This window comes from Struthio camelus, chromosome Z (genome assembly GCF_040807025.1).
Source record: "Struthio camelus isolate bStrCam1 chromosome Z, bStrCam1.hap1, whole genome shotgun sequence".
Lineage (NCBI taxonomy): Eukaryota > Metazoa > Chordata > Aves > Struthioniformes > Struthionidae > Struthio > Struthio camelus.
Genome location: NC_090982.1, coordinates 68657668 through 68684291, shown reverse-complemented (window position 1 = coordinate 68684291; position 26624 = coordinate 68657668). Strand labels below are relative to the sequence as shown.

General features: G+C 35.8%; 1 protein-coding gene across 5 annotated transcripts in view; it reads left to right on the top strand.

Moving 5' to 3' along the window:
• The window catches only part of LOC138064455 (mitogen-activated protein kinase kinase kinase 1-like), a 107682-nt gene that overhangs the window by 67439 nt on the left and 13619 nt on the right, over positions 1-26624 (top strand). For 3 of the 5 annotated variants that reach the window (XM_068927170.1, XM_068927168.1, XM_068927169.1), the window contains 10 exons: positions 14716-14866; positions 17195-17401; positions 19097-19297; positions 20143-20259; positions 20802-20950; positions 23436-23557; positions 24241-24322; positions 24459-24636; positions 25545-25835; positions 26274-26395. In XM_068927170.1, coding sequence (XP_068783271.1) covers positions 14716-14866; positions 17195-17401; positions 19097-19297; positions 20143-20259; positions 20802-20950; positions 23436-23557; positions 24241-24322; positions 24459-24636; positions 25545-25835; positions 26274-26395 — 1620 coding nt within the window. Of the gene's footprint in view, positions 1-8515; positions 9599-13954; positions 14184-14715; positions 14867-17194; positions 17402-19096; positions 19298-20142; positions 20260-20801; positions 20951-23435; positions 23558-24240; positions 24323-24458; positions 24637-25544; positions 25836-26273; positions 26396-26624 lie in introns of those variants that run through there. The other 2 variants (XM_068927171.1, XM_068927172.1) reach the window with 2 other exon arrangements.

Genomic DNA, 26624 nt, shown 5'->3' with positions numbered 1-26624 from the left:
AAGTATAATATGTATTGAGGTAGAGGAACTGGGCACGTTCACGTAAAGCTGAAGTTTGTCCATGTTTAGTTCATCCCCCTCAGAGACTAACTCCCTATTGTTTCCTACCTTGTAGGTTGCTTAAGGGTATTCTGTCTTCTTTCTGTGAGGCATAGAAGTTAGGCCGTGCTGTGGTGAAAGATGGTACTGCCACCAAATGAAGCAATCTTGTTCTTCTGGTCCTACCCCTGTATCATCCTCTTCCTCTGACACATAAGTTCATATGGCTACATAGTAAAAGCGGTTGCAAAATTGTTCTGGTTTAAAACCAGATAATTTCCTCATGAGGAGGTGACTGCTGCTTTCCATCGTGGTGCTGATATACACCGCTGTCACTCTTGCACACGTGCTTTCTTACTTTCTAGCTGTATGCGTGTGTCTGTCTAAACTGTGGGATTAAATCAAATCAGATCTCTGCTAAGGTGAACTAGACTTGATGGAAATTGATTTTTCTTTTCCATTCTGCCATAATAAATTGGAATAAAAAGCTTATATTGAGAATGAACTATACTGGGTAGGCCTAATCCTTCATATGCATATAACTAGATACACATTTTATTTAAGCCAACTCGGTTTAAAATTCATAGTTCATAGACTGCTATTTTGTTCTAGTACTCAAATAGAGATTAACTTTATATGTCCAGTCTCCCTTTTATTTTATGAGTACATCCTTTAGTTGGAATACTAAAAATAAAATGGTCACCTTTACTTGGTTTTGGAGTTTAAAAATTCAACATTTCTGTTTAATTTACTTGGTTTGAGTTTTTTTTAACTTAGTTTCGGGTTTTTTTAATGGGTTAACTAGGGAAAATATTGCATCTTATATGATGACACACATAGGGATTTTTCTTAATAGCTTAACACTAGTATTTTTACGTAAATTCTGCTTCATAAAGTTCAATTTAGCATTACTATCAGGAAGTAGTTATCTTGGACTGAACTTCATATAAAATGAAGTTTTTTGATTGAGGCTTCAATGTGAAATCTGATACTTTCATAGAGTAGTTGACTGTATGTCTACAACATATCATCTTTAACCGCCTCTTCCCTGAAAAGGGAAACAGAGCAGTCTTCACGAGTCTAAATGTATCTGTCAGACGCTTGTAACTGCAGCTTGTCCTGAACTAAATTTAACGAAGGCATTTTTCAGCTGCACAGACTGCTAGTTTGGGCCAACTGCTTGTTTGCAAAGCTTCCTGGGTGGATTTCTACCCTAAGCTGAATTTTGTGTACACACACCTTGTGTGTACTAACTGTGAGAGGTGATTATCTGAAAGTTAGTCTGCTCTAAGAGCAGGTCATACAGATGAGGGCTGCAATGTTGTTCCATCCCTCTAGAGCAGATAAGCGTGACTGTAAGCAAGATCAGATTTTTCCGTCATTTGTCGTGTTATATGGGATACATGCAATACATGCCCTTTAGCAGCAGCATCTATAAGTTCTTTTGTCTTGCTTGTGGAACTTGACAGAGCCAAGAACATGCTGTCCCATGTATAGGACTACATGTATCAGACTGCTTAAAACTGTGTGGATTTTTAGAATGTTTAATGTATTGGTGGCAGAAAATTTACAGCTATGATGAAGACCTTTCACTTTATTATGACACTTGGGTAAATGAGACATTCCTGATACAGGGACTAACATAGTTTATATAACTTGTATATAGCTTTAATTTGCCTTGTGAAAATATTTTTCTCTAATGTTGGCGTATTGGAAACAGTTTATCCTTATATGTACCTTGTTTGTTTGTTAGTAAAGTTAATGTTAAAAGTATTTGCACATTTTCTGGTCTGAAGAAAGTCATACGCTGCTTTCAATTCAGTGTAAAACTCGGGTCAGCTCTAATGTCTCATCGCAACCTGAACACAACTGCTTTATATCAGATCTTTCTAATGAGTTTTTGGGAAGAGATGGTGAGGCAAGGAAACCTTTTCATTGCTATTGTTCTGGCCTTGTGAAGTTCATGTTGGGGCATTTCAGCATTTCTCCTGAGACTGGGAATACTCATGAAAGAGTCTTGCTATTATTATTTTAGATTTCTTAATGCAAATTTATTGGTGGTGTCAGAATTGCAGAAAACTGCTCTGTTAAATTTCAAATTTGATCTGTAAACAGAGCAGCAATTGTGGGAAGAAGATAGCTGTTTGAGGATTATGTTGATGCGATTACATGAATAGTCCACAAAAGCCTAGTGTATAGTAATGCAGAACTGTGGGAGTGCAATTTAAAAATCTGAAAGCACACTTATGTATTTTCACATTTTTTCCTTTGAATCTGTGGAGCTAGATAAACGCTGCTATCTTAACTGAAGCAATATTTGAGCATACTGAAGAAGTGGAAAACAATTGCTTCCTATCTATACCTTTCTGGACTTCCTTAGCATGGATTGACTACATGACAGGTCTTAAAATTAAGATTTTCCTGATAATTGCTAGTCAGTGGCTTGGGGTCTTTCTGACAGATCTGTCTAGACTACCTTAGTTGAAAAGCTTAAGTGACCCTAGGCCTATTTGTCAGCTACCTGAATGATGTTCTGAGTAGCAGCACAAAGTCTGGGATGTAACTAATCCACTGAATTGCTGACTTACTATTTAAAAATCAGCAAGAATTTTGGAAAAAGGATTTATACCATAGAATTGTAAACAATGATTTGAGAAACTCAGACTAATCGGGATGTTTTGGCTTTTTGTCCCTTCCTTCCCCCCCCCCCCCCCCCCCCCCATATCAGAAATCTTATGTTTGCTCCTCCTCTTTGGTTTCTATGAGAGTTTATATTATTTGACTGTGGACTCTGGCAGGCAGAGCTGGATTGCAGCAATTAAAAAATTTTTTGTCTCATCTCTGTATTCTAGTGCCAGAAGTTGTTAAACCATGGCAGAGTTGACTGAGGGGAAAGCCTGCTTGCTTGGGTTGTCCCAGTCTGAACAGACTACCTTAACTTGGCTAGTTAGAATTTATTTGGTATCGTTATTTGTTTAGAAATAAATAACTGTTCTTTTGAAGTTATGTGACACTATTATGTATAGCAGTGAATGCTATGAGAAGAGAAAGTGGCTGTAATAAACAGCTGAAAGACAGTTTTAAAGTATCACCAGATTTTAAGTACAAGCCAAGGGTAGTAACTGAGTAGCAAGCAAAAAAGAAAATACCTTTTATTAGAAAAGGTGTATGTAGTAACCAGTTGCCCTGAGATTGTTACAAAAAAGATTGAAAGTAGTTTAATATGTTCTATATAAGAAGTTTAAAGGGGCAGATAGTTTGAGAAGGATCTGACATCATGTGCTCTTATGAAGTACTGGATGTTGATATTTATTCTCTGATGTTAGTCTTAAAGATTTAAGCAAGTCCCAAATGAGGCCAAACTTGAAGTCTAAAAGCATCATTGTAGTTTCATACTTAATTCCTTTTTTTAGAGAAATCCCATGAGAGAGAGTGAGAGAGAAATCATCACTGTGTCTGAAAACATTTCTCCTCTGCCTGCAGTATACGTTTATCTCTAATCTAGTTCCACAGATGATCGTTTTACAGATATACTTGGCATACGTCTCATTGAAAATACCTTCCTTAATTTTTAACCAGTATTGTTGAATATAGTTCTCAATATGCAAGTATATGCTTTTATGTAATCATACTTAATTGGAACTAGAGCAGTATAAGACCACTTCCTTTTCTAAAACAGAATGGTTCTCTTGTATGCTGATGGGTTATGATGAATGAAGACTCTTCCTTACAAGTCTTGTTAACAAGAGTGGTATTTGAGGACTCTAAACTTTCAGCTATTTGACTTTTTTCCATTCTAGCAGTTTTCTGAACTCTCTATGTTCATGAAACTTATCTTCCAGATTGTCTATACTTATTCCTGCTTATAAACTTTATGCTTCACAATTTATTTTTTCTCCTTCCCTGTTTCTTCTAAATCAGTAAAAGATGGCATAGGTAAATTCAGCTACTCCGTTTTTGTCTGGCAGTAGTATACTTGAAAGCTTGAATTACTTTAGGGGGGGAGGGGGAATTTCATAATGGAATTACGAATCGGAGTTATCCTATTAACTTTTTTCTGTTGATTAGAAAGCATAGCAGAAGTTTCACTCTCCGATTCTGGAAAACTTTCCTCCGTTGCTCTTGAAAGAATTTATTGATAGCACTAGGAAACCATTCATAGTTCTGCCAAAGCATAGGTGCAGTTGGCATGATCTAATGTTCATTGTTTATTTTAAAACAGTACTACTTATTTTCAATATATTTTGAGGCTTCAAAGTCCCAGTTGAGATTAGAGTTTGATTTGTTTGAGTTAGCCTATAAATACGTGCTCCAGAGTGTTTGGGTAATGTAATAGTGAGAGGTGGATGAGTATCAGTGTGGTGGGGTTTTTTTTCTTTTTCTTTCCCCCACAATGTGTGGTTTATTTCATCTTGTTAGTCGTGTCTTTTAATCTTTCTATAACTCCTTAGGATGCAGAATTGCTTTCAGCCCACAAAATAGTGTGATGACTTAATCAGTACATTTATTTATGATAAATCACTTTTCCTTCCCTCAGAAAATGACTATTCTGTTCAAAAAGAAGTGCAAGAAATGAGAAGCAGCCAAAGTAGTTCTTATAGTCTGAAAGGGAGAAGTCAACCCCCCATCTCAGTTCCCCATAACACTTACCTGACTTGAATCAAAACTATTATCTGACTTTTTGCAGTACACGTAGGTTTGCTTTTTTGTTACTATTTTATTGTTTCAAATACTACTTTATCTGTGATGTTTCCTGAAGCCTTTGGTGATGTAAGGAATTCTAAAGTGTGACTGAAGTGGGACACAAACTAATACGTAGAGCTGCATATATTAAATAATGATTTCAGTAAGAAAAGTGATAGAATGCTTCATGCACAAAAACTATGTATAGCTGGCAGTGGTTCATTGGAAGCCAGTGCCCTAAGCTAAGTCTGAAGGTGATAGAGGCATCTTTACTTGCTTCCAGTATGTCTTAAGAACCCTCACTTTTATGTCCAATAGACATTGTTACTTTTTCATGAATCTGGACTTAGTATGACCACAAGCACTTCACCAGATGTAAATAAATAAGTTCTACTTGCTCCATTTGTTAAGGCTGTTTTTCAGGTAGGAAAAAATGACATCTGGGCTGACCCAATAGCACTTATTTTGAACGTCTTCCCTCAAATACTATATAAATACTTAATACTGCTCCTAGTTGCTGTTGCACACTATGTTTTGATGGAACTAGACTATTCCTTTCCATATATAAGCCTATTTTATGTAAATGTAAATACCTGTCTATATAGTTCCATGCTTGTGCATTTTTCTAGATAAATGTAAAGTCTTAATTTTTTTATGGTGGGTTTCGTTCTAGGTGCTTGCTTGCAGGAATTGTGCCTGCTGTGCATAGCATCCTGGGAAGGTATGAGCATACCAAAATTGAGTACAAAGCCTTTTGCTATTAAATTCTGTTCAGGTGGACCATTCTGTCCATCTTTCTTCAAAAATCACTGGTGGCAGGCTAGAGCTTTTGTGAGGTGATTTTTTTATAGTGTTATGCTTTCACGCTACTATAGAAAAGTGTTCTTCTGATTTTTATATCTATTTTTAAGCAAGTACTGAAGAATCCCTTTTCCTTTACTGAGGCCCATTTGGAAAGGAGTGAAAACTCATTGTTTTTTTTTCTCTGACAATGTATAATTTGTGATTAGTATCAGCAGCTGTATTTCGAAGATATATGGAAACATAGCAGTATGCGTAATATAAATTAAAAGCTAAAGTACATTGTGTTAAAAGTGGGATGTGAATATACCAAAGCTTAAATAAAACCTCACAGTCAAGAATACACTGAGGACTCTAAGGAAAAGCACTACATTTTTCTTAAGCAGTACTCCATATACTTACTGTCCTGTAAGCTGCTTCCTTGCTTTGTTATCGCAGGCTAATTTGGTTGTTATTGGATTTTTATTGCTTACTAACTATATTGATTTTTAGGTTACTTCACTGAATATTCCCCTCTTCAACAGATAAGATTCTTCCATTATTGTCTCTGTGTATTGTGGATTTAAAAAAAAATTAGGAGTTACTGAACCAATAACCATTTTTAACCATGTTTAAACTTTAGCAAGTTTTAAATGCCTTTTTCTGCCATTTCCTCTTCATGTCATGCTAGCTTGTTGTTATCTTACAAAAATAAACGTTTTTAATAGTAGCTGCCGTTGTTAGAGCGAGTGTAGTTATTGGGTGCTTGGCCTGTGTCTAGATGAGTGGACACACACGTTACTAAATTGCTCCTTCTTGTTCTGCGGGAGACTGTGCAGCACAGGGTACCTAGTATAATCTGCAAGAGTGTGTTACACGCACAAGAGTTCAGGGATTGAAGGTCCTAGGTCTGGTCCTTTGTGGCAAGGACATAGTTTACCCATGAATTTCTTCTGATAAAAAAAATATGCGGGCTACAGTTGAGCTATCATAAGTTTGTGAAAGGATTCAATGTGTTGCTATAGGGCAGTGTTTCTACAGCTCAATATATAATAATGTTTGCCTTTATTTCTGGATCACAGGAAAGCTTTTTATGCCTGATCCCGAAACATGCGGAACTGTTTAGTCCCCTTTGGCTCATGGCACAAAAGTTCGGTATATGCATGAGTCTTTACAGGACAAGGACGTTTTGAGCTCTCTGATATTTAGGGTGTCCTCTCTTTACATGGCTTACCTTTTATTTGTCAAATGGAACATTAGCTTAAAAAGCTGAACGCTCGATAACAAACCCAAACCCAGAGAAGGTATATAAATAACAAAATAAATCAGGATCATTAGCACAGAGGAGTCCTAGTTCATGACCAAATGAGCTCCTGAATGCTACTTCGGTACAACTACTAGATGAGAGTAATAATTTGCTGTAATTGTCAGCAGTGTACGTTATGAAGCAAACAGAACGCTGAGGAGAAATCTGATTTCTAGCAAGGAAACTTGGCATTCAGATCACTTTTTTTAATTAAAAATGTCTTTCCAGGTCTCTGATCTCCTTTTGTAAGATCAGATATTGTTTTTTGTAACATTAAATTTTACTTTAAATTTTTTAAAGAATTAGTATTTGTTTTGAAAAGAGTAAGTTTTGTTTTTTCATTTCCCTCTCTGTACCCTTTACTGCCTAAAGAGTCATTAAGACTTAAATCTCTTATGCTGTATTATGTTTCTTTGCTAGAAATTTTTATAAGCTTTTTTGTATTCACTTTCTTATGTGGTTTATTTTTGAGTGTCTTTTTCTGAGAGAACTTAAAATTCTCATTCCAGTGGCAATCTTGGACCATTTGATTTCTGCTGATAATTCTGCAGTTCTGAACAGTGCCAGGATGGTCTAAATTCCCTTTATTTATAATTTCTCCAACAGTGATTGAATATGCTGTAGCTTTTAAAAATCTACCTAACTCATCTTATCCAAGTTATTTGTTTGTATGCCATCATTCCATCCATTCTGTTTGAAGGTAGGAATAAATTATATGGTTTTATCTGCTTGTTCCTATTAAGTTGATCCGAACTATAAATGTTTTTATATATAATGTCAATTTATGTATAATGTCTGTCCTTCTCTTCTGGGGATGGAGAAGTTAAATTGTCCAAGAAACCCTTTATTCCATGTGTTGTGTGGAGACATTTCATTCTGTTTTGACCGTCATCCAACATGCAGTGAACAATTTTCTCTTTCAAAGTAGTCCAGAAACTAACCCAAAGAAATACAGATTTTCTCATATAGTCAATATACAGACATATAATAAAGCTACATTGAGAACTGTTTATTATTTATATTTTGAATTTTATCATACTCTTACCCATTTTTTGTTAATGGCTTCATAGATCTTCATAACAGCAAGGGCCATTGTGTTACCAGTTCTGACCTGACCACTTCTAAATGTTAACCAATTACATTTCACCCAACTCTTCTGCTTCTAGGTTTGGCGAACTTCAAGAATTTGTAAGTGAAAGAGATTAAACTATATAAGCGCAGTGCTGAATAGATGATATATGACCAGTTGGAAGCTTGGCCCTATACTTCGGAAGGGATACAGGAGGGCCTTGGCAGTTCAAGCTGAGGGAAAAAAATCTCTTCATCGTACTTAATGCATGTGATCCTTATAATGTTGTGCAGATGAACTAATTGCATTGTTGACTGTCAGTGAATGTTCATATTGCAATACTGTCTTTTTGAATGACATTACAGCAGTTCTCAGAGTAATTCACAGTGGTATGAGATGCAGGGATGGGGGCAGGGCCTGAGTGTTCTCACATGAGTGGCCCCAACATGAACTGGGCATACTGGATTCTATTCTCTGGGTATTTTAAGTTTGTCATACAGTAGTAAACATATTAGATCTTTGTGCAAACTGCATTATCATAACTTAGATATCTTAGTACAATTACATAGTTGTATGAAAATAACTGTTGCATGGTTACTAGTGGCTTCAGATCTCTATGCACTGATACGAATGATTATGTATTTTCTGTGATACTATAATTTCTAGAAATTCAGCTCAATAAAGGAATGAGCTTTTAATATAAACTCTATAGAGAAAATCCTAGACTCTTTCCAAACTTCTTGCTCCGAAAACAGAGTTTGAGACATCATGTGAGTTAGCTGCTATCTGTACATTTTGAAATTACCATAGTATGTGTAGACCTTGATGCATCTGAGTTAATGCTGAAGGTTAAATGACAGCAAGAGGGATTAGAGAGACTTGGGAACCTTTGTAATATTTGCTTCAGGTGTCTTAACAGTTAGCTTTCTTAAGAAGCATGCCGAAGCCCATTTCATTAGCTTTGTGGCAAATATCTGGTGAAAATAGAGGCCGATATTTCTTGACTTGTTATGTAGGAAGACTCATTTTCAATGAACACTGAGTAGTTCTCAAATAAAGCATGATTAGGTGGGTTCAGAGTAAGCAATCCAGCCTGTCCTTTAAATACTTCAAGTAAGTGGATTTGATCTCATAGGAGCTAAGAAACTGTTGTTCTCTAACTGGGAAATTCAGGGAGCTTATTTAACTTTAGACATCCGGCTTTGAAGAACTGAGTCTTGACTTCATCTCTGAGTGAAGAATTCTTGTTAACTACAGGGGGTTCCACTAAAAATGATGTCTCAATTTGTGGAGTTAGTGGTTATATTGTGAGTATTGTCCTCTTATCAGTGAGACTTTCTTTGACAACACACCTTTTGACATGTCAGACTTCCAAAGGTATGCGTGATTGTAGAGCTCTTTGCGGGCAAATGACTATAGGGAGAAGACAAGAGAAGTTTCAAACCGAGAGAGAAAACATCCCAGCAAGTAATGATTACCAAACTAGTGGAGGTGTAGGTTTTGAATAACTTTGGGTTTGGAGCCACATAATGGAAAGTTACTATTTCTTCCATATTTTCATATTCTCTACAGGCTTATTTCCCCTTCACAGGAGAATGCTGGAAGGAATAGGATACACTTTGCCTCCTAAAACTGCTTTGATGTAAAGATGCACTGACTCTCACCTGATCCTATTTTTCAGCAGGGATTTCCACATTGCAAGTTCCATGGAAACCTGCCTGGTGTGTTTTTGTTTGTTTTCTTCCTTCCAGATATGATTGATTAATTTTCTGGAAACTAGTATGTCTTTATAGTTTGTAAATACACATTTTAAAATATACATAGAAGATCTTATGCAAGTTATTTACCTGACATAAATTGAAAGGAGTTTATGATGCTAAATATTTGTTAAGTGGTTTACTACTTCTTACAACTGCATTTAGATCATCTTAATGTGAGTAGAGAACAAAAAGTAGATGCAGAGTAACATTCAGTGCACACCTCTTGTGAGCTTCAGCGGACAGTTGTTTGACCAAATGAAGAATCTCCCTTCTTCTCAAGGCAAGGTGATGAACAGCTGTTGGAGAAGCTAAGGCAGCTGGAAAAAAAAATATGACTTTTTATTTTTGCCAGCTAGTCTAACAGAAGAATAGTACTTAGTTTCACACGTCTGTATAACATTTGGTTAAACTCTCCTTAACTGTTTTAATAAGTCAGATCCATTGGTCTCTATAAAGTAGTGTCCTTAATACTGTCATTATTAAGTAGCAGTTGCTGCCATGTAGTATCAGGTTGAGGAAGTTGTCTGTGAAGGTTTTCATTTTTGTGGATTGTGCCATGTTTTATATTTTGATTTGTCGGTATGGACACAAACGATTACCTGGTAGGTGCAGTATTCCCTGACAGTGCCAGCAGCAGTGGACCAGGAGGAAAAAGAACTGTTGACTGGCAGAAAGACAGACCATGCCTTACCCAAATCTCGATATCAGTTTAAAAAAAAGGGGGGAGGAGGGGGAAACTAACTGCAAATGAAAAATTCAGAGCACTGTGGGAAATATTAGTGGCCAGAAGTTGATCTAAAACATTAATAGTGTACCTTTTCAATTCAGGGATCGGTTATGCGTTTAATCCTTCTTCCCCATGCTGTAGTCTTCCTACCATACACCTCTAGACCAGCTGGGCGAGCCCAGCGCCCTCGTGACCTGCTGAGAGTTGGGCTTCCAATAGCTGGGCACCCACGTTCTTAATTCTTGCTTACTGTTCCAAAGGTGAGCTCTGTACATCCCATCTGACCTCACCCCCAGCATTGACTGTCGCTGCTCTGTGCAAACACCTGATAACGGAGTATGCAATTTCTCCCATAGTCTTTCAGTCTTGGTCGCTGTCTTTCCATCTAACCTTGTGCTTTTTCTCCTCGCAACCTATTGCTGTTAAACACACTGCTCCCTGACAGAGCTGCTGTGGGACCATTTTTGTTCATGCATATGTAATATGGCTGTGGTTTGACCAACACTGGTCTGCAAGTCACTCTTGCTAACGTGCTTCGGACAAATGTAAAACATTTATTGGACAACAGCTAATTATTATTTTCCTCTCTACAATCAGATATTTGTGGATATGGAAGGCAGAGCTTCCCTCTTACTGGCGAAAAGACTCTGTCCTATTTCAGAACTTGCCAGACTTTTTTTTCCTCTTTTCTCACAGCTAATAAGAAAATTTGGTCCAGTGTGGATAATGGATGAAAGTTGCTTGTCTAAATAAGATAGCAGAGAAACCAAGGCATTTAACTAATGCTTTCTAAATGTTGAGAATCACAAGAAAATGGATTGCAGCTTTTTAGACTGTTACTTACCTTTTCTTGAAAAATACTTCCAGAAAATTAGCATTAAACTCACTGAACCTTTCAGAAGTAAAACTTGTTCGTCTTTCACAATGACTTGCTAAATAGCATATGCATTCCATACCTCTTGTTAAAATATTGAATCACTGATCCAATATAGAACCAGTTGTTAATAATCTGACTGTTCAATTACTGTTTGCAAGTCTTCAGAATTAAGACGGGGGGGAAAAAAGGGCTAAGTTTTGCTGCTTGTATTGCACAAGATGTTGCATTACACTTTCCATGCAGAGCATTAATCTTCCTGTATGTAGTTTCATGTAGTTCATGAAGCAAATAGTTCAGAGCGAATGATGCAAATATTAATGCAGACAGTTGGGCTTATTCATTTAAAAAAACAGTAGTTACCACACTGTTAGGCTTGCTACAGCTCTCTTATTGCACTAAATACAGGGGCTCAGTATTTTAGAATTCCAATTTGGCTCCAGTTTCTATGGAATTTCTAGATTAATTATATAGGAACTGGCATTTATTGGTTTAAAACTGTTGTATAGTAATTAAAAGAATTTGAAAGATCCTTAATGCTACCATTGTTTTGGGGGGGGGGGGGGGGGAGGGAGGACTTTAAAAGTGAACATGTGTCTGGAAAAAACTCTTATCTTTTGCTTTGATTCATGAAAAGCTGAAATACAAGCAAAATCATTGCTCCCTGCTGAAGCAGAAGGGTGGGATGTGGAGAAATATTAGGTTCTGTAGGCCATGCTCACGTGTTCTTGGAGCCCTTGTTTGGGAGGGGGAGCAGGGGGAGTTGTTTGTTTTTTGGTTTGTTTTTCAGGCCTGCTGCTTAGTTGTCTTATTGCTGTTCAGATCAAGTACCCCTGGCACCTGGTAGTCACTGAAGCACATGCTTAACTTGACTTATGAGTAGTTTTTGTTATATCAAGATCAGGGTGTGCTTTACCTTGCAAGATCAGCTCCTCGGTGAAGTGCATTGTGGGGTTTTTATTGTTTGTTGTTGTTGTTTTTTTTTTTCCTGGCACTAAAGTGCAGCAATGTGAGGACTAGCAATCCAGTAAATGTCATGTAGGTGAAATTTAAATTGGCAAGAATAGTTGAGGGTTTTGCTTTAGATGAATGCTGTAGGTTCGGGCCATAAAATGTAGGCAAATTCAGTTTTATGAAATGACTTAGAGTGTGCAGGAAGACTTTATGCATTCATGGGAAAAGTATTTTTTTTCCACAGACCCAACAATATAAGAATATTCAGCAAATTATGATCTTTACCCAAGTTTGAGTTACTATGAAATTTTCTTGAACCCTTTTCAGAAATAGTGTTGTGTAAGAATGTGCACAATGCTTGAATTCAGCGAAAAATATCTTGGTTTGCTAGGCAAAAGCTTTCAGACTCTGGTCTTTCCCACCTGCATGGAAAAAAAGCACAAGAGTTCTTTGTGCAGGCAAGAGGAGATTGGTTTAACTGTCACGTGAGAGAGGAAGACAGTTGCTTCTGCTTTTTAGAGAACAAGTACAGATTGTGAAGCCTTCTCTGTTGTGTTACATTGTTCATGAATTCAAGTCCAAGGGCCTCTAAAAGACTTTTTTTATATCAGTTGGGAAGTTAATCATGGTTATATGAACAAATGAAATACTGTGCCATTCTTTCACTGCTGGGATAGCGCTTTCTGTCTTGTATACAAAGTATTCATGCAACTGAAATGGTTCATGTCATGGAATTAATTTTAATATAAAAATTAGATCTTGTATTTTTAAACTTACACCTATATTTTGGAGCTGTACTATTCTGTACCTGCAGTTCTTATGCAGGCAAAGATCCCTTTGTCTTTGAACTTTTTTTTTATTTGACTAATGGGGGGAAAAAAAAGTAAAATCAGCCCTTTATAAGACTTTAGATAGTGCTGTTTTCCATATTTTAAAATTTTAGACATATTCTTAATTGGGTCACTTCCTGCTGCTGAAATGTCTTTCACTTGATTAGTTTTTTTGTCTTTATTTCTAGAAAGCAATAGTACAAAATTAAAAATTATCACTTTTGTTCCATTTTTTTTGAATGTCATTTATATTAGTTCTGAAAGTAAACCAGCAATGCTGCTTAACCTCTGAAAAGAACATGCTTATTTAGGTGGATTGTTTTTTCTATTTATAAACTTTTAAAAGTGTTTAATCACTAGACACCATTCTGAGTGTCTAAAATCATATTTGTTAACAATACATTTAGATGTTTCTTGAGAGGGGAAAAAAAATTGTTTACAGTCTCCATCTGCTCATTTCGTTTCAGCGTTGCACAGGAAAAGTTATTTCCTCTCTCAGAATACTTTATTTCCTTTGTCTCTATAAAGAGAGAAAAAAATAACATGAATATGCTTTCTGACCAATGAAAACTTCTCATTCTTCTAATTAAAGTACTGTAATAAATGAACCTTATTAATACATTGCTGATGAAGATAGGCATTTTAATATCTTTTTACTGTAGGGAATTAATCCATATGTTAGAGGTCGTGCCTATATTACATGTTCTTATCTTTCACTCTGACTTGTGATTTTATTTTTGAAATTCACTTAATTTTGAGAGTTGGCTTAATAAAGCTTACTTCTTTTAAAAGCCAGCTAACTTCTAGAAGATGGCAGGGCATCATGTGCTGCTGTTTAAGAATGTGGTTTTCTTGGTAACGTAGCAGATAGCTCAGCAGAATCAGGAAATCTTCCAGACTGTTCACGTTTGTTGTTCAATGTCTGAGAGTATTTTGGGGAGGTTGTTCTTGTTTTTGCCATTAATCACAGGCAGCTACTTCGCTGTCGGTCAAAAAAGCATGAGCCAGATGGATTACACTTTCATTTTACAGATATGAACTTGCTGTGAATTTTACTATAATTGTAGCTGACTAAAAGTGCATTTGAGTCATCACTCATTCAGAAAGCAACTCGCAAGGACACTAGCCTTACTTTCATGACTTCCAGTTTAAACATACTGGGTAATAGTTTACAAGACTTTTTTTTTTTTTTTTTTTTTTGACGAGGAGCTCATGTATGGGAAGAGGCACTACATAGTTACATGTGTGTGCATCCTATGAAGATGGAAACTTATCATTAACTTATATGCATTTTGTAAATTATTTTAAAATATGAGATTGCAACTCTTGAATTGCCAGTAGATGCATGAACAATGACAACACTTCTGAAACGTTTGAGGAATGATATATGGGGTAACTTTTGTATTGGTTAAATATATGCCAAGACCTTCCTTTTTATTGGCTGTCCAATATTCTAAGCAGTAGGCACATTTTAAAGAAATGTGCCTCTACACAGGTGTGCTCCACATTGCAAAATAGCAAATTCATGACAGTAATACTTAATGGGCTTGCCGTAGCAAGTTGGAATCTGTTTTAGTAATTTCGTTGCAAGGAGAGGGAGGGTGAATGGCACAAAATTTAAGAATGCTACAGTATTATGCTTTAACTAGAAATAACTATATGTCTGATTATGAAAAAATTTTCTTTCATGTAGCCGTGACATGGAGAATAAAGAAACCCTCAGGGGATTGCAGAAAATGGATGACCGCCCGGAAGAGCGCATGATCAGGGAGAAACTCAAGGCAACATGTATGCCAGCCTGGAAGCATGAATGGCTGGAAAGAAGAAGCAGGAGAGGCCCTGTGGTAAGTGGCATTCAAGGAAGGGCAATATCTGTAGTTATTACAAATAAAAGTCACTGAAAGTTGCAGGCATTCTTTTAGGAACCTTGTTATCTAAATGACTCGTGGATTCTTAGTTGTGATCCTTTTGTTCATTTTAATGAGCTGTTTAACAGGAAATTGTGGGCAACTTTCTGAAATTACACGTATATGAAGTTATACTGAGAAAAAAGCGAATAACTGTGCTTAATATAAAACATTGCTGTATCAACACTGCCCTCTAATGTCAACAACTAAAGGAGCTGTTGTTCATTAGGTAAAATCTTACAGTGAATACAAAACTGCACTGGGATGGTTTTTAAGGGTTTCATGACTTCGTTTTCTGAGTTTCAACGCGTTTAATTAAAATTTTCCACGTGGTAGCATGTGTGCATATATAGTATGGAAGTTTTGCTAGAGGAAAAAACAAACTGAGCTTACTAGAACCAGAAAAAAAGTAAATCTGAATAACTGCTTCGCATAAGACTTAACTCTGCTAAACTGGATGCCAAAGCATCCAAACAGCACACTATTCACCTTTTTGAGTAATGCCTTTGTGTAAATAGTTCAGAAGTCATTTTAAGAAATTGCGGACAGATTAAACAAAGCTTATTAAACATAGTTACTTTTGTAATATTAACATATTATTAGTTAGCCAGTGTTGTACTGAATAATTAGTTTCATGTCAGTATGTCTGCATTATGACTCTATGTAACACATGCTGGAGCTGCTAATTTAAAGCTAAGATGATCTAATCCAGTACTTGTGGTCAGCATTTTTAGAATACAAATGAAAAAGAGGGCTCTACTGTTAAGAAGATTCTGTCATGAGAACATTGCAAGCACAAAACCCAGCATCTTAAAGCTTCATAGCAGACAAAACAGTTTAAAAAAAAAATTTTAATAGGTCTTATGTACTACATAGCTTGAAATTGTTGTTCCCTGCTTGACCCACTTTCCTTCAGGTTTCTAAGTTTTAGTATAATTTTTTGTCCTCCAGATTTTTAACTACTGCCACTTTAGGTTAAACTTTTTTTCGAGCACTAGCAATTGGTAACAGTAACTTTTCCATAGGCACTTGCATTTACCTTCTAATTTTTCTCTTTTCTGTATAGTCTACTTAAGCTGGAATGCATTTCTTGATAATGAAATAGCTTTAGTGGTATGAGTTAAATGCTTCTGTTCCTAAATAGTATTTAGTCTTGTGACTAAAGAAGTCCACATCATGAGGTAGAAAAGGAATTGAGTCTGGATGCCTCCTCCTTCTCAAACCCTGAACTGTCACATAGACAATTTGCTTAATTGAATTAGCAGGGAGGGCTCCTTCTGTTTTTTTGGCTAATTCAGAGAGATCTCAGGAACCTTTTAGGAGAGATCTACCCTTGCATTGCTTGAAGCTTCCTTCCAGCTTTGAGTCAAGCCTCCTAATCATGGAGAAATGAAGAATTAAAATCTATTCTGCCTGATGTGATTGCTTTTAAATCTTTTCTGAGGGCCTTATTCTTCTCAAGCATTACGTAGGTCTTCAGATGCCTAAATAAATGCATAAATTATATTCTGAGGTCCAGGCACCTGAAAGGTATGCTGAAATATTCCATATCCCAATGTATAAGGTCAGCATCGGCGCAATAAACCACTGTGTTAGAAGTATATATGCCAACTCTGAGTGCTTGTGTCTGTTCAGATAGGGCAGCACTGAGCATAGTGATTAGCTCAGATCCCAGATGTGGCATAGCTGCTTTAGTTGTATTGCAGGCACAACTGGCCACAGTCCTTAGAGCACAGTGCCACCTTAATTTTGCTGAATTGTTTCCAGGTTTTAAAGGAATTTTATTTGCAATAAGCAATCATATTGTGCTATAGATGTAGCAATTCTAATATTTTTTTAGCTTACATGTACTGTATGTAACAGATATGGAACGAAGGTTATAGTCCTTAAATAGGCAGATAGCGCCTGTAGTAGAACTTCTGTTTAATCCTACTATTCAACTGGCAGAGCTGCTGTCCTTTGAGGTACCATGAATGACAGTTAGAGAAGCATTTTGTGAGTCAAATCAGTTGGGGCCACAACTAACATAAGTGGCACAAATAGAAAGGAAAGAAAGTTCTTACCTTTCTATATTGCTTATAAATTAACAAGATAACCCATATTTAGATGTTACTATTGGAACCTAAGAAATATGCAGACTCTGTATGTATGAATAATGAATGAATTATATAATGCTACCAATGTAAATTCTGATGAGTTAGTTTTGTTTTCATATACAATGATTATTTTTGTAACTCTTAACACACATGGCCTAATTCCTGCAAGGTGGTGAAACCTATCCCCGTGAAAGGCGATGGAGCCGAAATGAACAAGCTATCTCTAGAATCTCAGACTGAAGGACAAAGCATGGCTTCTTCACCTACTCAGAAAGGAAGACGTAGTCCCTCTCCTAGTAGCTCCTCTTCGTCATCCTCTAGGACTGTCAAATCTGAATCACCAGGTGTCAGAAGAAAAAGGGTATCTCCAGTGCCTGTAAGTTACAGACTATGATGTAATTAGTAATTTATCTTCTTTTGGCAAATCACAGAATATAGTCAGGATATTGATATTTAATCCCACGGGTGGGGGGGATAGGATGCCTATGTAAAGGGGTTGTCACATGATATCACTCAAGGGAATGAAGTCTGCACAGTATATCTCATGTTACATTTCTCTCATGCGTGGAACTTTATCCTCCTCCCTCCCCCCCCCCCTTTTTTTTTTTTTTTAATAAAGGAAATAATGAAGAAATGTAGATACTCAGTCCTGGAGTTACCTATGTTCTGTTGGCTTGGTTGCACAAAGAGATGCCGAGAGTTTGCTTTTGTGTGTGTGTGTGTGTATGTGTGTGTGATTCTCTATTCCAGGACTGCTCTTTATGTACATATTGGGGAAGTTTTAGGTATATGCATCATTAGAATGCTTTCTAAAATCTATGCTATTACATACAAGAGATCAAGACTGGAATATTTTAGTGACTGGCTTCTTTAGAGAAGGTGAAGAGTGGAATATTTGGGCAATAGTTTGTTGTTATAAAAACGCTCATCCACAGTTAAGGTGACTCATCTACCACTTCACAGCGCAACTGGAGTCAGAATAGGATCTAATGGCTTTTACTATCCTATTGCTCTTAACTAGGTTTCCAAAATCAAGTAAAACATTCTACTGTTGTTCCACTGAATTGAAGACAAATTAAAGTTACAGCTCATAGTACAGCTCCTTTCTTCCTGATGAGAGAAATTCAAATTAAAAAAAAAAAATAAACAAACAAACCATCTAATTTTGCCTTTGCTCAGTTGATGTTCTCTATTTTGTTTCATATTAACTTTTCATATGAAAGAGTGTAGTCTGTCTTCTAATTAACTAATAGATTGTGAGTCAATTACAACTTTGTCGTGATTTAAAAATCAAAATGGATGTCAATCAAAGCAGAATATTTGAAATTGGACTTGAATTTGAATTAAAAGTCATTAGCTCTTGTTAGAAATGTAAGACAGTTAAACTTTCTAAAATTTAAATTAAAGACATTTTTAATAAAAGGGGGGAAAAAAGGTTTGGCTCTGCTGGTGGTCGTGGTGACAGCTTTTGCTTCCCATAGTCAAAAATAATATCCTGAGCTGAAGGTTGTTTTCACTGTGAAAAGGAGGGGAAGACGCATCCTTCCTTCTTCTATTTGGAATTTCTTAGTGTTGTTCATGGGCCATAGGACCACTGCTATAAACTCTAGTCATAAAGCTCTAATGCTAACAGGATTTCTTTATTTGTGAAATACATCTCATATAATGGCTTCGTGTGTCGCTAGTCATGAGTCTGTGATGATCTTCTGGTTTAATTATACCTGTTAATTCAGTAAGGCTAGCAGTGAAGACCTGAAAATAGAAGCAGTTTAAAAGACTCCTTTTCTGTCATAATATGAACCAGCTTATTATAAAACTTCAGTTTTTCTTCTGTCTTCTAGTTCCGGGCATGGAAGAAAATTCTTTTATATAGTCTAAGCAGGTTGTAGTTTCTTCAAGTTTTAGGGACTCTTTCATTCTGTATCAGTAAGAATGAAACACGTAGCTAAACTTTGTATTAGGGAACTTTGTATTTTGTTAAAAAGACAACAACAAAACCACACACACAAAAAAACCTGTGTATAAACTTTGTATTTTGTCCTGGAAATCTTTGATGGAACCACTTTTGTAGTTTCAGAGTGGACGAATAACGCCACCTCGAAGAGCTCCGTCTCCAGATGGCTTCTCTCCATATAGCCCTGAGGAAACAAATCGCCGCGTCAACAAAGTTATGAGAGCCAGGCTGTATCTGCTGCAGCAGATAGGACCTAACTCATTCTTAATTGGAGGAGACAGCCCTGATAATAAATACAGAGTGTTTATTGGGCCTCAGGTAGAGAACATTTTTGTTGCATGCAGTTTTTAGTAATTTATAGGTAGTCTTGAAAAACTACGAAACCAGATTAGATGAAGTTAGAGTTGCAAACCATGCTAGATGTTGCATTATACAACAGTTAAAAGATGTAATGTGTGCACATGCAATGTAGTTATCAGCTTGTGTCTTTGTCAAATATGCAGCATTAGATTTACCTAGAGTACCTCTTAAATAGACTTTCTTTGGGAAGTCATTACTAATATATAGTTTATTCTGTATACTTCTCATTCCTGTTCATGGATCCTAATTTATATATATAAAGTATTTTGGCTGAAATTTGGGCACTTTGTTTTCCTTGTTCGTCACTCGGAAATGTGTTTTATTTTCTGTATTCATGGAATATGTATAAATGTGTAACAAACACGTCGGTCCTTTTAAAGGTGTGTTAATGTCATTAATACCCATAATGAGGTCCAAATAGACTTTCTCGGTGCTGCTGTGACTCTGCCTTTGGGAACATCTAAGTTTTTTTGCATAAATAGAAGCATCTCATTTAAACTTGATTGCCATCATGTTACAGATGTCTGATGACTTGCATAAATTCCTTTCAGTATGAATAGCAGCAATAGCTTCCAGGTGAATATTGTCTGTCTTGTACGTATTTCAGAATGATGTTTTAGAAATTCACACTTTCACCTAAGATATTTGTGCCTAATACATAAAATATTATTTCACATTAAATCTTTTCTCTTTTTTTTTTTTTTAGCAGTTGGCCTTGGGCACCTAACCTTTACGCACTTAGATGTGTAATTAGCAAGGCAACATGGCCCTAACATGCTAACATAAGATACTTTTCTTTGCAGACTTGTAGCTGCGGGCGTGGAACGTTTTGTATTCATCTGCTGTTCGTTATGCTGCGAGTATTCCAGCTAGAGCCCTCGGACCCAATGTTATGGAGAAAGACACTGAAGAACTTTGAGGTAATATATGTCTAACATATAATAGAAGATCTAAAATATTTAGGATATTTTAAAATTGCTGGACACTTTACTGCATTTTTAAATCAACAAGTGCATATAGTTTTAATTATATTTCAAATCAGTTTCAAGAGCTCTATAAATAAAAAAAAATTGCAAATAAAAGGAATAGCTGAAAGAATTAGTAAACTTTAGTGAATGATACAGATCTTGGGTTGTTGTCTCAAATTTGTACATCTATCGCTGATAGTTGAAAGGTAAACAGAATAAGGGTGTTCAGAAGTATTTGTGTGTATATCTAAAGCTATTGGTAATTTTTAATAAGTAAATAGCTTTTTGTTTTAAACAATGTTTCTTTGCAGTCTGTTTATTAATAAGGCTTCTGAAATTCCTGCTACTGCTGTTGCCACTAACGTATTATTGTGAAGGTGAACAGTGGTTTTTTTTGTTTTGTTTAGCAGTAGTTAAAGCTTCAGTAACCTTACCTTTACATATAAGCTATTCATAGCATAAATACGACTGTTGCTATCTTTTTCTGATGTCAGGTTGAGAGTTTGTTCCAGAAATATCACAGTAGGCGTAGCTCGAGGATCAAAGCTCCATCTCGTAACACCATCCAGAAGTTTGTCTCACGCATGTCAAATTCTCATACATTGTCATCATCTAGTACTTCTACATCTAGTTCAGAAAACAGGTTAGTATTTTTCTAAAGGAATTAAAAACTTAATTCTGCAATTTTTTTCTAATTTTGGAGGTTTAGAATCACCTACATTATTCTTTTTGTTCAAAGCTGCTTTCATTTCAAGTCATGTTAAATGTTTGTATTTGCAAACAATCAAGAGTCAAGCATACATTAGTCATCTTGGTACCAAGTGGGCCTATCTGATATGTACCTTATATTTGAAAAACTTTAAGTAGAGTTGTGAAGATAATTTTTTGGACCCTTTATGGAAGTGGGAAATAATTTTAGAAACGTAAGCCACCATCTTCAAGCCTGGAACGTATTAACTTGGGAAACCTATGTATTTGTGTGCATTTGTTCAAATACAGCATGCATGCAAATGTTGAAAATGAAGAAATAAGATTTCATTTTTTGTTTTCTCTTGTCCTAATAACTTTTGAAAGCAAGCTCTACTACTTTGGAGAAATGTTTATGTGCCTATGACAATATACTGAAAAGTTTCCAGGTAAACATACTCTGTGTGTGTGTGTTTATATATAGAAATATATGTGTATATATATATATTTTTTTAAGTATTCACTCTTCATATAGAATGATTAAACTATTTTAAGGGAGTTATTAAACTATCAAGATTTTTACAGTTTGTACCATATTAAAAGATTCCTTATTTTTCCATTTTAACTGATGTTTGATTTTTTGATGGGCTTTTCCTAACTTCTACTACTTGAGTGTTTTTGCTTGTGTTCTTCTCCCTGATTTTTGAAAAGATCTCAGTTATTTCTTAAATAAGTGTTTTGTGCATTAATTTGTTAGCGGGATGAGTGAACCAGGCAGACAGAGGCCTACCTGTGGAAGACAACCAAAATGGAGACTTTCTTTAGTGAAAGTGAAATCTGATTTAAGAAGTTTAATTTTAGTGTGTCACTTTGTTACTTAATGTGTTACTAATTATTTAAGTGTGACAGTAGCCATATAGCTAGATCAGTATATTTAGAGAGGCTTGTAATTCTGATGTTCAGATTGTGACCTTAGCTTCCCACTGTTTTGTACTTATTTTTCCAAATGTTGAGTCATGTTGCTGTAAATAAATGATACAAATCAACTGGTTAAATATGAAAGGTACTCTGAAATTACTGGCAGGCAAGTTGCTTTTATTTAGATATCTTGTCCAGAAAGATTTTTTTTTTTTCATAGGAGTAGCTTAATTGGGTTATGAACTTCATTGCCTTAGTTCTAATTTTTGGCAGGAGAAAAGATTTTTTCAAACTAGTAGTTTGCTAGTACAGCTGATGATTGGTTCCTAGTGTTACTGGCTCGATGAGATAAACTGCCATTCTGTGTCAGTCTGATTTTGCATAATACAAGTACAGGAGAACACTGAGTGTTGGTTTCACTTGAGATAAACTTAGTCAGTTCGGGTAATTACTGTGACTTGCAGTTATTTTTGGTTTGCTACTAATTCTTCAAAAGTATAAAATTAATACTTGTGTTTTTATGCTGTGGAACTAAATTTTCCCTCTAAGCTTATTTCTGTGAAATTTTCAAGGAAAAAAATAGTCAACCATTTCAAAAAAATGCAAGGAGATACATTGTGTCTATATATTCACTTCTACATAAATATATTTTTATTTAAAAAATTACTGTTGCTAAACAAATACATCTTGCAACTTTTTTTAGACATATGCCAATTGTAACTTAATTTTTATGAATAATAATGTTTTGCACTTTTAAGTAGCATTACAGAAGATTAAGTATGTTTGTTTTCACTAAGTATCCTTTAAGTTTTGAATACTTTTTCTGATGAAATCTCTGATTATATCCATTTAAAAATTACCTTAACTATTTAGTGGGACTAAATAAAATGGAACAACATCTAAAACTCAGAGCGGGGTGTTTTAACCTACATGGGGTATGTAGGTGTTTTTGTTGTGTATATGGCTGGCTCTATTTTGTCTGTTTCTGTGTATGGCAGAAAGTTTAGGGTGGCTGTGAAGGCGTCTATTAATATTTTTAATTTCACACATTCATCAAATAAAATTTTGTGTTCTGTGGTGAGTTGAAGACTGATTTGTGAACTGATGCCCTGAAAGGAGCGTGATGAGAAAGTCTGTGTAGCCTTCAAAATCTAAACTTTACTTTTTTACTTATTGATTGGTTTTGAAAAGTTAAGGTTTGCTTGTTTAAAGAAGCCTTAGGGAGAAAAATGCAAGTGCCTATGGCTAGGCCTTTCAATCCCTAATTGGTATCTGACCTAGTTTGAAGAAATGTCATGCGTTTTGTGACTTTCCTTTTCATTTCAACAATGTGTTGTCTGTACTCAGTGCTTCTAAAAATCTTGTTGCTCACTTACTCAGAAGATCTGAGAGATGGCTTTATAAGCAGCATATCACCACTCAGAGGTGATTATTTCAAACAGGCAGTTGATCTTTTTCAATTTTAAAGTCTGTTCTGAATTCTGATGCACTGTTTTTACAATCGCAAATATCTGTTTTTATAGTATGAAGGATGAAGAAGAGCAGATGTGCCCCATTTGTTTGTTAGGGATGCTGGATGAAGAAAGCCTGACTGTATGTGAAGATGGCTGCAGGAACAAGTTACACCACCATTGCATGTCAATATGTATGTTGTCATCCTTGTCTCAATTAATTCTGGTATATACTCAAAACTATTAAACCTTAGCGGTTTGTTGAAGAAAAAAAAAATGTAACTGTGAGACTTTGGCATCATTTAGGTATTGATAGTTCGTGGTTTATCAGTTATTCACAAATCAAGTTTGTAATATGATGCTCTGAGAAAAAAGTTAGCTGCAGGGCTAGAGATTTGAATTTTTGCTACCTAAGAGAGAAGATTAAGTCGAACTAGAGCAAGGTCAGGAAAAAACTTTTACCTCTTTTTGACCTCTCATTAGAAAGCCATCCACTATTAGCATGGATTACATAGCTAATTATGGAGTATGTTTACATACTACATTACATAAATAGTTACACGTTTTGCTTTAACAAATAAAATGTCATCCTCCATATTTTAATCCTTTTGAAAAAATCCTGCTTATGTTTGAGGTCTAAAAAGAACAGTATTGTTTCAGTTAATAACGAATTTTAATATTATAGTGCTAAAGCTGAAAGGTTTCTGCATTCAAAAAAAAAAAAAAGTAATGTAAATTCTTCTAAGACTGGCTGCTGTAGATGGCTCAGTTCAGAGGAGTGTTTTTCCTGAAATTGATGTTTTTCAATAAAATTTAACGTCTTCTGGCTTGATACACTAAATATAAAATACCTATTTTTTTTATTGCTGTATTTCAGGGGCAGAAGAATGCAGAAGAAACAGAGAGCCACTTATATGTCCTCTTTGTAGATCTAAATGGAGATCTCATGATTTCCACAGGTAAGCGCTTAGTTTTACTGAGTGTAATGAGTTGTTCATTTCTGGATGTTTAGCTGACATTCCTAAATACCCTAAAGTATTTACTTCAGCAAACGTGTCCTTTGTTAATCCACATTATTTGTTGTTACCTTTATAGTCATGAATTGCCAAGTCCTGTGGATTCTTCTGTTCTCCGTGTGGTTCAGCAGCAAACTCAACAGCAATCTATGGCTGGATCGCAAAGAAGAACCCAAGATAGTAATTTTAACCTTACTCATTATGGGGTCCAGCAGATCCCTTCTGCCTATAAAGATTTAGCTGAGCCATGGATTCAGGTAATTTTACCTTGTAAAAGGAGTTTCAAATGTAAAAACTGGTTTTGAACTGCTTTCCTGTTTGTTGTCACTTTTGGTGAATCACGAGGCAATCCTTACAGCTCCTAATTGAAAACTGCATCTATCTTCAGGAGAAGCTGTGATCATTGTGCCAACTGGCCAGCAGTGAAACACACTGAAAATCATTATGCCTTCCTGCTACTGCTTTTGGTCATTAGAAGAGCTTTTTTCTGGAACAGTTTGTAATAAGAGTTCTGTTTTGTTTTACACCTCCAATGTTGCTTCACTTATTTCAAACAAACAAAAATTACAAACCACACATAAGAGCTTGAGTTGAAATCGTCTTTTGGCACGTGTAGAGGAAAGAATGAGTTTCATAATGCTACTGATTCTGTCTGAAGAGGGTTGCTGAAATGCGGTATTTACCAATTTCACCTGCTGAAACAAATAATATTATAATGGAGTGGTCTTTAATCTTTGCTCAGACATGAAAATAAAATGAAAAATTGGACAAGTTGAGGTAGAGCCATGACAGACTTCTAATATATGAATGTTTTAACTTTTGCAGATATTCTAGAATTTGTGTCACAATTCAAAAACTTATTCTGAATTGCATCACATCTCCACAGCTAATGAACAGTCCCCCCTCATTCTGTATAGCAGAGTATTTGGAGGACTGTTGAATGATCATTTAGGATGCTTTATTTCCATCTAAGTTTTTTTTTTTTTTTTTTTTAAAGACAGTACATCTACTATCATGTTTTTACTGTCAGGCTTCATAAGATGACTTCCCTCCTCCTCCCCCCAACCTGAAACACTTCTTTGTTCTTTTTGGTTACTCTTCTTAAGTATTTAAGTTGCAGTATTATTCAGTATGACTCCTGCAATGTTACCTTTTCTCTTTACAGGTATTTGGAATGGAATTGGTTGGCTGCTTGTTTTCTCGAAACTGGAATATACGAGAGATGGCACTTAGACGCCTTTCGCATGATGTTAGTGGTGCTCTATTACTGGCTAACGGTGAAAGCACTGGAAATTCTGGAAGCAGCAATGGGAACAACACAAGCGCTGGAGCTCTGGGAGCAGCTAGTGGGTCGTCTCAGACCAGTATCTCAGGAGATGTTGTAGTGGAATCCTGCTGCAGTGTGCTGTCTATGGTCTGTGCTGACCCTGTCTACAAAGTGTATGTTGCTGCTTTAGTAAGTAGTTGCTTATTCATTGTATTCTAGTAATTTCCAAGTGACTTGGTTTTTGAAGGGGAGGGAAAAGGAGGAGATGTATGAAGATAAGAAGCCTAGCAATTGTTTTTCAGCACCACTGAACGGCTCTTAACTTCTAACCGTCATCTGAAAGAGAGATGAACAAAATCCTCAAGAAGGGCAAATTGGCATGACTGTACTGGCCAAATATAAGCACTGTAGCACGCGTTTTCTTAGTATTAACAGTACTTGTATGACCAGATTATTAGCAATCTCAGAGTAATTCCAAAACTGAATATATAGTACACTATTTATCCTTTGAATATTTCACTGATTTTTTTTTTATGCAACTTATGTGAACACTTTTTAAAAAAAAAAAAAAAAATGTTGACATAGCTAATCTAACTTTATGCATATTGTTTTTCTCCTTTCTCTTAGAAAACCTTAAGAGCCATGCTGGTGTATACTCCTTGTCATACTTTGGCAGAGAGGACTAAACTACAGCGACTTCTCAAGCCAGTTGTAGAGACAATATTAGTTAAATGTGCAGATGCCAACAGGTATAGTGACTCACAAATCCATTTTAGATAGTTGAAATAGCTTGAAACTTCATTTGCCGCTATTTTATGCAGAGCTAAGAAACCAAATAGTGGTGGTAAAATAAAATGTATTGGTCATGACTATAAATAAATCATGGTATGTTTTTACTGAAGTCTAGCTGCTACCAACCAACTTTTGTCTCAAAAGGCCTCTAGTTTCTGTCGTTTTGAAGGAACGTGATTATATTTT